This window comes from Ictidomys tridecemlineatus, chromosome 2 (genome assembly GCF_052094955.1).
Source record: "Ictidomys tridecemlineatus isolate mIctTri1 chromosome 2, mIctTri1.hap1, whole genome shotgun sequence".
In the NCBI taxonomy this organism is placed as follows: domain Eukaryota; kingdom Metazoa; phylum Chordata; class Mammalia; order Rodentia; family Sciuridae; genus Ictidomys; species Ictidomys tridecemlineatus.
The window spans coordinates 2,742,056-2,755,023 of NC_135478.1; the positions used below are offsets into that span (position 1 = coordinate 2,742,056).

General features: G+C 65.1%; 2 protein-coding genes across 7 annotated transcripts; both read right to left on the reverse strand.

The window, feature by feature from the left end:
* Positions 1-109: 109 nt before the first annotated feature.
* Plin5 (perilipin 5) lies at positions 110-7,670 on the reverse strand. 6 transcript variants are annotated; one of them, XM_040290672.2, is made up of 8 exons: positions 7,563-7,670; positions 6,747-6,827; positions 5,834-5,958; positions 4,998-5,080; positions 4,327-4,507; positions 3,509-3,708; positions 1,364-1,456; positions 110-1,062 (listed from the first exon to the last, which is right to left on the reverse strand). In XM_040290672.2, exons 2-8 carry the CDS (start codon positions 6,794-6,796, stop codon positions 529-531), a joined length of 1,266 nt encoding a protein of 421 aa, XP_040146606.2. In that variant the 5' UTR covers positions 6,797-6,827; positions 7,563-7,670; the 3' UTR covers positions 110-528. The 6 variants fall into 6 exon arrangements, with proteins under 6 accessions (XP_040146606.2, XP_040146607.2, XP_077890100.1 ...); XM_040290673.2 differs by having other exon boundaries at positions 4,998-5,052; positions 7,563-7,664; XM_078033974.1 differs by having other exon boundaries at positions 4,998-5,136; positions 7,563-7,664.
* Positions 7,671-8,929: 1,259 nt separating this feature from the next.
* On the reverse strand, positions 8,930-11,328 carry Lrg1 (leucine rich alpha-2-glycoprotein 1). Its single transcript, XM_005332049.4, has 2 exons — positions 11,096-11,328; positions 8,930-10,179 (listed from the first exon to the last, which is right to left on the reverse strand). The coding sequence occupies exons 1-2, from the start codon at positions 11,311-11,313 to the stop codon at positions 9,198-9,200; spliced, it is 1,200 nt and encodes a 399-aa protein (XP_005332106.3). The 5' UTR covers positions 11,314-11,328; the 3' UTR covers positions 8,930-9,197.
* Positions 11,329-12,968: the final 1,640 nt, after the last annotated feature.

Below are 12,968 nucleotides of genomic sequence, written 5' to 3' on the forward strand. Positions count from 1 at the left end.
GGCCCCCAATGCTGACTTGAGGCCACCCTCCTCGTGTCCTGCAGTCCCATTCTGAGGCCCCGTACCCTGGTTCTGAGGCCCATCCACCAGGTACAGAGGCCCTGGACCCTTGGACAACGCGAAGCGTCTTTATTCTGGAGAGCAAACGACAAAGCACCTGGCTCTGGTGGGCTGAGCAGGCCCAGCTGGCATCTCTGGAGACCCCTCAGTGTGGGATGACCAGTCTGGAGGACAGAGGCTCCCTTCCAAAGCCTTGAGGACACCACTGGGCAGAACGTGTCCTTCCCAGGGGATTCTGAGCAGCCCTGGGGGCTGGGGCAGGACAGGGCGGTAAAGAGCTGAGGATGGCCTGAGAGGCTTTGCGGCCACGCCCCTGCCTAGGCCGAGATCCCCAATGTCCAGGAAAAGTGGGAGGGCCGGACCTGAAGGAAGGTGCCTGTCAAAGGTCCCAGCCACGCCCAGGCCGGGCCAGGCCGTTGGCGCGAGCGCTGGCCACCAGGGGGCAGCAGAGGCCGGCCCCGCCCTGGGCTAGAAGTCCAGCTCCGGCATCAGCGTGTGCTTGACCTGGCGCCGGGGGGCCTCGGGCTCCTCCACGCTGGCGCCCCCGGGGAGGCCCGTCCCGTCGCCGTGCTCGGCCTGCCAGGCCCTCTGCTGGGCTGGCCAGTCCATGTGCGCCCAGCGCGGGTCGGGGTCACCCACCACCTCGTCCACCCAGTCCTCCAGGCCAAGCAGGGGCTCGGACCGCTCCATGAGGATGGGCGCGAAGGGCCCCACGAGCCAGGGCAGCGGCACGGTCTGCACCACCAGCTCCAGCAGCTCGTCCACGCAGGCGTGAGCCCTGGCCACGCGGCCCCGACCCTCGGCCAGCGCGGCCGCTGGCACGTCCCCAAAGGAGCGGGCGTCGGCGAAGGCGGCCTGCAGGGCGTCCACGCTGCGCCGCACCTCCGCCACCTTCGCCTGGGCGCCGGCGGGCAGGCCCCGCACGCTGGCCTCGAGCGCCTCCACCGTGCTCCGGAGCTCCAGGGTCAGGCTGCGCGACAGCACCAGGGTCTCCAGCTCCGCCTGCGGAGGGCGGGACCTCAGGGGCTGGCCACGCCCCGGGTGGGGTCCCTCTGGCCCTCAGTGGACCTGGAGTGGGGCTGGGGACTTCAGTCTCCGCCGTGCAGACACAGGGCTACTGAAACCCCACTCGGCCTCAGTTTCTCTTTGGGACACACAGTAGGGCCGCTGCCCTGACTGGGCTCTCCCCAGGATCCCCCAACCAGCTGACCTCAACCTTGGTTTAGGCAGGTCAAGACTGGCTCTGGCCGCCCAGAAACCCACGTTCCCTGCAGCCTCACCTGCCCCCCTCCCCCCTCCTCACCTGGCTGCGCCTGCGTCCATTCTCCAGGGGACGCTGGTCCTTCCCAGGCTGGGCTGCAGGGGAGGGGCCGGCCCCGCTCTGCGATCGGTGGATCTGCAGGGATGGAGGCCGGGACTGAAGGATCTGGGTTGGGGGCTTGAGGACCAGCTCCAGCGCCTCAGTGAGCACTTAGTGAGCACCATCTGGATGCCACCTTCCAGGTCTGAGGATCTGGCAGGCCAGCCTGCCCGCCCCCACCTCACTGCCCCTAGGACCCACCCTCCCTGCAGCTCCACAGCTGGCCCGTGCTCCCCTCCCGTGCTCCTGCCTGGCCACCCCCAGTCTCCATCTAGAAGACACCCTCCCCAGGACTCCGCTCCTGCTGTGGGGCTGGCAGACCCCTGGGGTTCCAAGCACACATCATGGCCTGAGGCCGGGCACTAGGCTTTCAGGGACAGGGCCTGCCCAGAGGGCTGCTGGGGACCGACGTCCCACCGAGGTGCAGCCGCACACCTGGGCAGGGGCAGGACAGCACCCGGCAGAGCGGGGCCTGGGTCCACCCCAGCACTGGCAAGGAAAGTAGGTGGAAGCAAACACGGTCCCAGTGCCACTGGAAGTCACAGGCCTTTTTTTCCCCCCCGCAGGACGGAGATGGGGGGGGGGATTGAACCTGGGGCACTTGACCACTGAGCCACGTCCCCAGCCCTTTTTAGTTTTTAATTAGAGACAAGGCCTCCATGAGAGGCTTTGACCTCTCAGCCTCTTGAGCCGCTGGGATGACAGGCGTGGTCACCGCGCCCAGCTCAAGCAGCCCATCAAAGAAGGAAATCCCACACCTGTCCACACCCTGAGGACGCTGTGCTGAGGGAAAGGGCCAGACACGGGGGGCCACCCACGTAGCCAAGCAGTAGAGCTCTGGCCTAGCAAGTGGGAGGCCCTGGGTTCAATCCTCAGCACCACATATAAATAAATAAATAAAAAGAAAGGTATTGTGTCCGACAACTAAAAAATAAATATTTAAAGAAAAAGAAAAAAATTGATTTGGGACAGGAGTGAAGCGCGGGCCTTCAGAGCCACAGACAGGACGCAGCCTGTGGACAACGGCAGGGAGGGTGCTTCATGGGGACAGAGCGCAGCCCTGGGCACGGGCTTCCGGCTGCCGAGCTGCTGTTCGGTGGGGTTAAAGGGGCGAGTCTCCTTGCATGCTCTGGAGCCACAGCGGGCAGCACGGCCACGGGCAGGGCCGCTTCCCACGGTGGGCAAGCTGCGCGGGTGGCGGCCCGCGGCACACGGCTAACTTGCAGTAAGCCTCAACTCTGTGCTGCTGCCAGGGGTGGGCCAGCCAGTGTTGCAGCCAGGCCCGGCCCACAGCTGGTGCGCAGGAAACACCACTGAGCGGTTGAGCGGGCAGGTCCCTGTCCTCACAAGCTCTCAGTCTGGAGGGGAGATGTCAAAAGCCAGTAAGTGAAGAGGCAGGTCACATGGTTTTCCAGAAGCAAGGTGTGACCAGGCAGGAACTGAGGTGCCCCAGGCAGAGGGCGCAGCTTGTGCAAAGGCCCTGTGGGCTGGAGCAGAGGGAGGCGGGGAGGAGAGGAGGCAGGAGGGAACCGGACCGCACCAGGCTTCGTGGGCCAGCCAGCGGGAGGACTTGGACGCGGATCCCAAAGGAGGTGGGAGCTATGGAGGGCTGGGGGCCGGGAGGGAGGGACCTGACCCGGTGCTCACAGGTGCCCTCTGGGGCTCACTGTGGGGAGGACAGTGAGTGAGGGGAGGGGCTCGGGAGCCAGGCGGGTCCAGATGGAGCTGGAGCCTGGGAAGGTGGGGGACAGAAGCCAGTGGCCCGGTGAGCCAGCCCTGGACAGTCTGGCTGAGGTGTGGGACCCCGGAGGGGAAGAGGGGGCCTGGGGTCCTCCCCGGTGGGGTCCTGAGCCCCTGAGGTGGAGGCGCAGGCGTCTCTAGGGAGGGGAGGAGGAGGCTGTGTGGACACGAGGGCCGGGCGGGGAGGGCAGGCCCTTCCTCCCGAGCTGCCCTGGGAAGTCCAGCCCAGCGCCCATCCTGGGGCCTCCGGAGCCCGCCCTGGGGCCCAGCCACCAGCCTCTGGGATTCGCCCGGCTCAGCCCATGCCCGCTGGGGGCACCAGGGACGGGAGAGGGGAAGGGCGCTCACCAGCTCCAGGGCCTCCTGCAGCTGGCCCAGGGCGTCCTGGGCCCGGAGTCGGCTCTGCCTCAGTTTCCCCAGGGAGTGCTCGTAGGCCAGGTGGCGGATCTTCGCCGACAGGGAGCCCAGACGCACGAAGTAGCCCTGCTGCCTCCTCTGGTCCTCCACGGAGCCCACCTCTGGGCTCTGGGCCTCAGCTGCCAGCGCCGCTAGAAGACAGGACAGGGACAGGGGTCAGCATCTCTCTCCTGTCAGCCCACGCCACAGAGGGGCCCTGAGGCGGGAGGCAGGAGGCAGACTGTCACCCCCAGGCGCTGCCTCTCCAGGGGCCAGGCCTCGGCCTCTCTTCCCAGGGGCGCGGCCCGCGTGCTCTGCTGTGCTCCAGAGAGGACTGGAGAAGGGTCGTCTCCAGGTCGACGACCCCAGACAAGACAGGAAGCTCGGGGACAGTGGGGCCGGGGACCCTGTCCACAGGACGAGTGCTCGAGCCTGTGCCTGCTTCTCCAGGAGCAGCCAGAGGCCAGGAGCGGCGCGCCCCTCTGCTGGCTGGTGTCGGAGGGAGGACACGGCCACGGAGACCGGTTCCAAGGCTCGAGACCCCGTCCGCAGGCCTGTAGCCCGAGATGCCCTGCTGGGGTCTGGGTGTCCTGCAGAAGGACAGGCCGAGGGTCCACTGGAGGGGGCTGGGAGGGCAGGCCTGGGTTCGAGTTTCCTGCTGCCCCACTGTGTGTCCTCGGGCCAGTCCCGGACCTCTCTGATCTGGACACTGCGGAGAGGCTCGCTGGGCAGGAAGGTCGGGGCCGGGGTGGGGAGGGTGCTGGCCTCACCCAGCTCCTCCTCCGACATGGGCAGGAAGTGGTCCACCAGCTCCTCGGACTTGTCCAGCACAGTGTCCAGGGCGTGGCTCACAGAGCGCTTCAGCTCCACACTCCAGCGGCGGCTCCGCCAGGCCAGGTCCACCACGCCTGTGACACTACGAGCCACCGCGTCCTTGGCCGAGGTCACCACCTGGTGGGAGGGGCCCACTGCAGGTGCTGCCCGTTTCTGGTCCTGTCCCCTGCCCAATTCCCTCAGCTGGGACTCAGAGGCCTCAGACTCCTGACCCCGGGCCTCGATTTCCCTCTATAAAATGGCCCCCGGGGTCGGTGGGCGGTCACCAGCGCCCACGGGGGGCGTGTGAGTTGGTGCTGATCACTATTTCATCTGGCTGGTCTTGGGGAGCTGGGGCTGACCTCAGGGGCACTCACAGAGGGTGTTTTATTTAGAGACAGGTCTCACTGAGCTGCTCAGGGCCTCACTACATTACTGAGGCTGGCTCCATCCTCCTGCCTCAGCCTCCGGAGCCGCTGGCTGACAGGCCTGCACCTGCGGGCTTTTCTGTTGGGGCCTGTTTTTGCCTGAAGGGAGCAGGAGTTGACTGTGCTCCCGGGCGGCACCCGCCTCCTCCCACTCTGCTCTGGCCCAGCCCACGCAGCCCCGGGCCCTGTGGTCTGGGTACCTCGTCTGAAGGCTGCTGGAGAAGGGGCAGCTTCTCCTCCACTTTGTCCAGGCCCCTGCAGGCGAGGTCATTCACTGTGGCCACTGAGGGGAGGGGTGAGGAGAGAGGGACACAGGCAGGGATGCAGAGGGAGGGCGGGCTAGAGAGGAGCGATGGGGGACCGTGGGGGACACGGGGGGGGGGGACACGGGGGGGGCAGGGGGAGAGATGGGAAGAGATGAAGCTGAGAGGCCCAGCGGGGGGGGGGGCAGCTGTGCAGGCCCCGAGTCGTCCAGAGAGCCCAGAGAAGCCGGGTGGGCATCAGGCCTGTGGGACAGGGACCTGGGGGAGGAGTTGGACCCTGGGGACCTGGGAGCCTCCCAGCCAGCGGCCATCTCCCAGGGAGGGTGCAGGAGGGCCACCGGGCAGGGCCCGCCTCCCTGGCCCTGGCTCTCCCCCTGCCCCGCCCCTCAGCCCCAAGGTGACTTCTCAGCGATGCCCAGCGGGCAGCCCAAGGCCACAGCAGGAGAGGAGCTGGGGACCCAGGCCAGGGCAGCCGCTTCTGGCTCACATGGGGGGCAGGGGTCTTTCTGCCCGTCACCAAGGGGGACCCCTGAGCTGGTGACAGGGGCCTTGGAGATGCGGGAGGTGGCGGCTGGGCCGAGGCTGTGGGGCTCAGGACAGGGAGGAGAGGCCAGGGGACAGAGGTGGACAGACAGTGGCTGCAAGGCATGGGGGGGAGGGGCCACAAGGCACCAGGTGGGCCGAGGGAGGTCACGTGAGGGGACAGGCAGGGTGGCCAAGGAGGGACCCCTGTTCAGGGGACAGCCCGGGGCGCGTCCTGCGGAGGGACTCACGCTGAGGCTGCAGGCGGTCCAGCAGCGGCTGCGCGCGGCCCAGGGCCCGGCTGGTGAGGCCCCCCAGGCAGTGCTCCGCCAGGCGGCAGGCGGAGCCCAGCAGCGGGTGCCTGTCCTTGGCGGCGCTGTAGGCCCCAGAGATGGCTGTGCAGGTGCTCCTGACCAGGGGCAGTGCCGCCACCCGCTGCACCACGCTCTGTGGGAAGGGGTGCCGTCAGGGGTCCAGGGGACAGGGGCCCAGCCACCCCAGAGCCCGCTGAGGGACGGGATGGGAGTCGGGGAGAAGCCTGGCGGCCCCCTGCGGTGCCAGCCTTGGTTCTCAGGAGCACCCAGAGTGCCAAAGCTCGGGAGTCCTCTGTGTTCCTGGCGGGCACTGGCGGGCACTGGCGGGCACTGGCGGGCACTGGCGGGCACTGGCGGGCACGAGGACCCAGCCGTCAGAGCACTGCCTCTGACACCTCGGCCCAGGTGTGGTTCTGGTGGGCTACTGCGGAGCTGTGTGAGCTCAGGCAAGTGACCTGCCTGCTCTGAGCCTCGGTTTCCCCGTCTATAAAGTGGGTTTCCAGGGCAGTGGGTGGTGTTCGGCCGTGAGCGAGGGGACTGGCCATATCCTGACAGCTGCCATTACTGTTACTGTGGAGAGTGGACACAGGCAGGAAGGGGCAGCAGGGATGCAGAGTGGACGAGGGACTGCGCTGGCCAGGGCCAGTGTCCTGGGAGATGGTGCCCGGCCAGAACCTCCTCACAGCCTGGGGAACCAGCAGGCTGCACCAGCCTCTCTGTGGCTCTCAACGTGCCCAATATTGGTTCTCCCAGTGAGGGCAGGGCTGGGACATCGGCCTGAAACTGCCCGGGAAGCACTGTCCCCCTTCCCTCCCTGAGCCCCTGCTCCACGGAGGGGGCAGCCCCTCACCTGCTGGTCCTGCTCACACAAGTTGGGTTGGGGGGCCTGAGAGGCCTCATCCTCAGACATGGCTGCTGCGAACAGGGTCACCTGGGGACAGGACAGAGTGAGGGGACTCCTGCATGCCAGCCCTCCCAGCTCCTGCCCTCCCTAAACTCGCAGAGCTGGGGTCCTGTCCACTTGGGCTGTGACGTGGGCAAATGGCTTTCCCTCTAGGGTTCATGGAGTGGGAGTCCTGCAGGGCACAGACAACGCATAAACCCACAGGTGCACAGTGAACTGCCACTGGTGACAACCTGGGCTGGAGAGAGACAGACTTGGCCCTAGTCCTGCCATTACCTGCTGTGTGACCACGGGCAAGGTCCTTCACCTCTCTGAGCTGTTTCCTCTTCTGTAAAATGGGGGCGATCCCTACTGCCCCTGCCAGGGACAGACCTGCCTAAGCAGCCCCTACACACGCGGGCAGAGGTACAGGTGGTAGCTGCAGGATCCGGATCCGCCCACAGTCCTTTGGCAGAGGGGGGCAGGGTGCCCCGGCTGCACGCAACAGGTCCCCACTGCGCCCAAGGTCACTCAGCTAGCAGGGTCACAGCTCAACCTCAAACTTCAGACTGGCCACTTGCGGCTCTTTCCCCTGTTGCCACCCCTGCGCCCTCTGAGCCCTGGTTCCCTCCCAACTGGGTCCTGAGCGTGGGCCAACTGGGCCAAGGGTCTCAGCCACCTGTTCTGGCCCATCGAACCCCTGCCACACCGCCGCACCCTCTCCAGCCACCGACTGGGGGTCCCCAGCCTGGGGGACTTCGGGACGCAGGCCGCAGCACTCACCTGGTCGCTCGCAGCCTGGGACCTGAGCCAGGTGCCTCTGAGGACCCCAGTCCCGGCTCCAGTCTCGGGCCCCAGTCTCCGCCCCCGCCGGCTCCGCCCGCCTTATAGCTGCTCGGAGGCGGGGCCTCTTGGAACCGACCAATAGGAAGAGAGCACAGAGCACAGGGCCGGTCCGTGGGCGGGGCTCCAGTCTACCCTCCTGGGCTCCTGCCCTCGCCTAGCACTCCGAGGTTGCCATAGTAATCCAGGGACGCCAGATGCCCAAGGATTGGGCTACTGGCCTTGGCCAGACAGTGTCACCTGTCACCTTCACTGCTGTGCCGCAGGGACAATGGAGGGCGATTACAGCCCTCCTCACTACCTTGCCAAGTGACCAAGTGAGCTTGGGCAAGTCTCTGATGATTTTCTTTTTTAATATTTATTTTTTAGTTGTAGGTGGACACGAGATCTTTATTTGTTTTTATGTGGTGCTGAGGATCGAACCCAGTGCCTCACGTGTGCTAGGCAAGCGCGCCACCACTGAGCCCCAGGCCCTGCCCCTGCAAAGATTTTCTTTCTTCTTAATTTTGTTGGAACCCAGAGATGCTTTCCTGCCCAGCCGGATCCCCGCCCTTTTAATTTTCTTATTTGAAACCAAGGCTTGTTAAGTTGCTGAGGTCCTCGCCAAGTAGCTGAGGCTGGCCTCAAATTTGTCATCTTCCTGCCTCTGCCTGGGAAGCTGGGATTACAGGTGTGTACCAGGGGGCTCTGCTCCTAATTAAATTTGCCATTTAACTAAGCTGGGAGCCAGCAGCCCGTCCCTTGGGTCCACATGTTTCCAAAGAGCAGACTGAGGCTCAAAGCCTAGACCACTTGCCCCGTGTCCTAGGACTGAAGAATCTGATTGAAACCAGCTGTTAGACTTCAGGTCCCTGCTTTTCACTGGGGACATAACCTTCCAAGGGGATTGTAAAGCCTGTGTCCCAACACTTCAGGATCCCCCAAATCTGACCCCAGCCCCCACATGCCCAACTCTGCACTGGCAGGGGCCCAGTATCTGAGCCCTGAGAACATGCCCCTCTGACCAGCCCCTCCAGTGCCTTCAGTGTCCGGTTGAGCTGGCCCTGGGCAGGCGTCCCCTCAAAAGATCCCATGCCTGCAGGAGGCATTGGAGACCTGGGCAATCTGGGACACAGGCTCTGGCAGGAATCCACCTGTAAGACGACACCCAGCGACTGTCGGGATTTATGGCCAGTCACAGCCCCAGATAGGGGAGGGAGAGTAGAGGCCACGGGGCCGTCTGATCCCCATGGCCATTGGCTCTAGGTGACCGCCACCTCTTCCTCCATCCTGGGCATCAAGGGTGCAGAAACACAAGAGTCATCCGATTCGGGCCAGGGCCAGCAGGTGTTTATTAAGTCCCTGGGCGGTGCCGGGTCAGGCCAGCACTCAGAGAGCCCCCAAACTGGGAAGACAAAGCCAGATGTGGCCAGGACACCGCCAGAGGAGGAATCCGGGGACCAAGGGATGCGGGAAATGGAGCATCGGCATCCAGGGAGGGCGGGTGTGGGCGCAGGTCAGGAGGCTGCCAAGTGCCCTGGGCGTGGGCACGAGTGGGAACCCTGGGGTCTTGGCCACCCACCCCGGCGCCAGGCCTCACGGGGACCCCGACACCTCCAGCAGCATCCGGCCCCTCAGGGCGTCAGGCCCAGCACAGCGCGTGTCATTCTGGGAGAACATCCTGTGCTTGTTGGCCACCAGCCAGCGACGGAGGTCATCCAGGTTTTGGTCGCAGACCCAGGGGTTGCCCGAGATGTCAAAGCCGTCCCCCATGTCCCTGGAGGGCATTCCTAGGGATTCCCAGAGCCCTCTGGGCACGCTGGACAGCAGGTTGTTGGAGAGGTCCAGCATGTCCAGCTCCTTCAGGTTGTGGAAGGCGCCGGCAGCCACCGTGGTCAGCCTGTTGTCACCCAGGAAGAGGTAGCGCAGGGCCGGCTGCTGTGCCAGCAGACGCTCTCCAAGGACCTGCAGCCGGTTCTCCTCCAGGTGCAGCCGCTCCAAGCGCCGCGGGCCCCTCAGGAGGTCAGGTGGCAAGGTCTCCAGCTGGTTGTCCCCCAGGTCAAGGGTGCGCAGGGCCCCAAGACTGGCCAGCAGTCCTGGGGGGAGCGTCTGGAGGCTGTTGGAGGACAGATCCAGGTGCTCCAGGCCTTTCAGGCCCAGGAGCCACGAGGCCTGCAGGGCCTCCAGCCGGTTAGCCTTCAGCACCAGGACGCGGAGCGCGGCAGAGGCCCGGAAGAGGCCGGGGGGCAGCTGGGTGAGGCTGTTGTGGGTGAGGTCCAGCACCTCCAGCCGCGGCACAGGAAGCAGCAGCGTGGCGGGCAGCTCCCGCAGCCGGTTGCTGGCCAGGTGTAACTCCCGGAGGCCCGCGGCGCCGCGCAGGGCGCTGGCCGGCAGCTGGGTCAGCGTGGAGAACTCCACCGCGAGGTGGACCGTGTCAGCCGGGAGGGGCGCGGGGAACCGGGCAGGCGAGAAGCAGGAGACGGTGCTGCCCCCGGGGGACGGCAAGGTCACACACGCTTTGGGGCTCGGCGTGACGCCCCGGGCCAGGGCCACCAACAGCAGCAGTAGGAACGGGGTTCTGGAAAGAGGGGGGTCAAGGCCGCCTGAGCTTAGGCAATCGCAGAGGGGCTGGTGAGCCACAGCGGAAACGCCCCGCTAGCAACAACACCGGGACCCTCCTGCGCCTCCCGCCACCTGGCCGGTGCCCTCGCCTGGCTCAGCAGGGCTAGGACGCGCAATCACTTCCTCCTCCTCTCCCGGCCTCCTTCTTCGCCCCACCCCACAGCTGCCAGGAGGGACCCTGTTCCCGGGGGAATCCTCAGTCTGTGGCTTTGGGTTTCTGAGCTGACCCCTGCATCTGCCCTACCCCTAATGGGCTGTTAACTGTTCACGGTCCGACTTGCTAGTGTCTTCTGATCCAGCTTGTTTTCTGGGTCAGTTCTTGTCTCCCTAGTTGTGTGTTCTGATGGCAGAGCCAGTGAACTCCTATTCAACCTACAAAGCCCTGGATCCAGTGCCCCTTTTCCATGAAGTCTTCCCGCCCTTCCCTGCAGGGCAGGAGTGCCCACTCTAGCCTCTTCCTCACTCTGTCTATTTGTGACCAAATAGGGTTCGGTTGTCTTTGTTCTGCTCCTGAGAACAATTCAGGGCTCAGGTGCCAAGAGGGGATCCTGGACATGGAAGTGTGGCCTGCTTTGGGCAGGTCTGGGGATGGGGGTGGTTTCTACTTGGTACCATAACCCTGGGTGGCTTTGGGGGACTTCTCCTCCTCCAGGCTTGGCCCGATTAGCAGACATCGCCTGGACAGCCTCCGGCCCCGGCCCCAGGTCTCTCCCACTACTTGCCCGACCTGAGGCCCTTGGGCTTTGAAGGTGTGTGCGGGTACAGGGTTGGTCTGTGCCAGCCGCTCGGCCCCCTGCGGCTTTCGGGCTGGGACGGCTGCCTGTCTCTACACAGCCTGGCCTTGGGCCCGCTGGGGTGCCCGGGGGACCTACCTCTGCATTTGCTGCCCACTCCAGGGGGACATGGTGGCTCTTCTCTGGTCGTCCTGGGTCTCTATGGCCTGAGGAAGTGGCATTATACCTGCTTGGACTGGGGCAGGGGACCCAGTCATGTGGAAGGCCCCACCCATCCTGTTCCCGTTAGTGCCAGGGCTGGGGGGGGGATTGCGAAACCGCTTCCGGGCAGCAGCGTCCGCCAGCCCTTCTCCCATCTCTGGCTTCTAAACCCAGTTTTTCTCCCCTGACTTTCTGTTTTTGTGGCACCCAAGAGTCACGCGAGCTGAGTCCCACTTCCCCCAGCCCAGGATTCCAAGGGTCAGGACTGCCAGGTGCCACCTGGGGGGGCACCACCTGGGGGGGCACCACCTGGAGGGGGCACCACCTGGGGGGCACCACCTGGAGGGGGCACCACCCTGGAGGGGCACCACCTGGAGGGGGCACCACCTGGAGGGGGCACCACCTGGGGGGCACCACCTGGAGGGGGCACCACCCTGGAGGGGCACCACCTGGAGGGGGCACCACCCTGGGGGGGCACCACCCTGGAGGGGCACCACCTGGGGGGCACCACCTGGAGGGGGCACCACCCTGGGGGGGCACCACCTGGAGGGCGTCACCACGTCCTTTTTCTTTTTTAAAATGAAGTGGGGGTTTTGTGGGGGTTTTGTGGTCATCAGGGAGGTCAGCAGTGTCAAATAACAATGGCTGGGGAGGAGCCTGGCTCTGGGGCAAGGCCCCGGCTGCAGGAGGGTGCAGGTTGGAGCAGTCTGTCTGTCCATGGGCAGGGGTGGTCTGTGCCAACCTGCAGGCCTGTTCCCCTGTGGCTTCATGAATAGGGAGGACCCAGGGTCCACCTGTCTCTGCACAGCCTGGTGTCCAGGCCTGCCCAGGGTGGAGGAGCAGGGACATACCTCTGCCCTCTCTGTCCCCGCCTGGAGCACACGCTGCCTCTTCGCCCCGGTTCTGGTTCTGAATGACAGCTCAGCGCAACACGGCTCCGCTCGATGCGCTTAGACCGTGCCCAGCTTCCCCGGGGCTGGGCCTCCCCCCCACGAAGCCAGACTCACCCTCCTCCCAGGGCTTTTTTAGCGATCTTGTTCCTCAGTGGAGACTGGCGTGCTCTGTGTGTGTGTGTGTGTGTGTGTGTGTGTGTGTGTGTGGTGCTGGAAGGAACCCAGGCCCTGAGCCCCTCCTTTCCACATTGATGCATCTGGGGGCTACACATTGACCTTGGGGAACTGCTTTGGCTGCGCTCCACGGCTCGGCCAGGCAGGGCCGCTTCCAGCCTTAAAACCAAGTTCCAAGTATGACGTGCCAGCACACCTGGACACTTCTTCCAGCCCCGACACTCGTGGGCTGAGTTCAGCTGTGAGGGTGACCTAGGAGTCTGTCCTAGTGGAACCCCTAGGTTCAGAGACGGACCCCTGGCTCACGGTGGCAGCCCCGGTTGAAAGGCAGGCTAGACACTCAGGAATACACGGACCAGAATGACACAAAGACAGCAGAGGCCCAGACAGAGCCAGAGACTCAGAGCCGGACACCCCGCACAGAGTGACAGGCCCACAGAGCTGCTGTCAGGAGCGGACCCACAGAGACAGACACACAGGGTCGATAGAGAGCAGCCGTGGAGGCTGCAGCAGGCTCTGCCCTGCTGGTCTCCCAAGGCCAGGGAACTGGCCTGTCCCTTCCCATCCTGTGCCCAGGGTCCAGCCCGCAGAGAGAGCTGCATGGAGAGCCATGGTGGCGTGGCCAAAGCCCTCTCCCAAAACCAGCAGGTCGCATCCCATCTTAAGATCCCCATAGCTCTGTGTCCCAATTAAAATTCACAAGGCCAGGGGGAGGGGAAGGGGTCTCGGGGTCCAGTGGACCT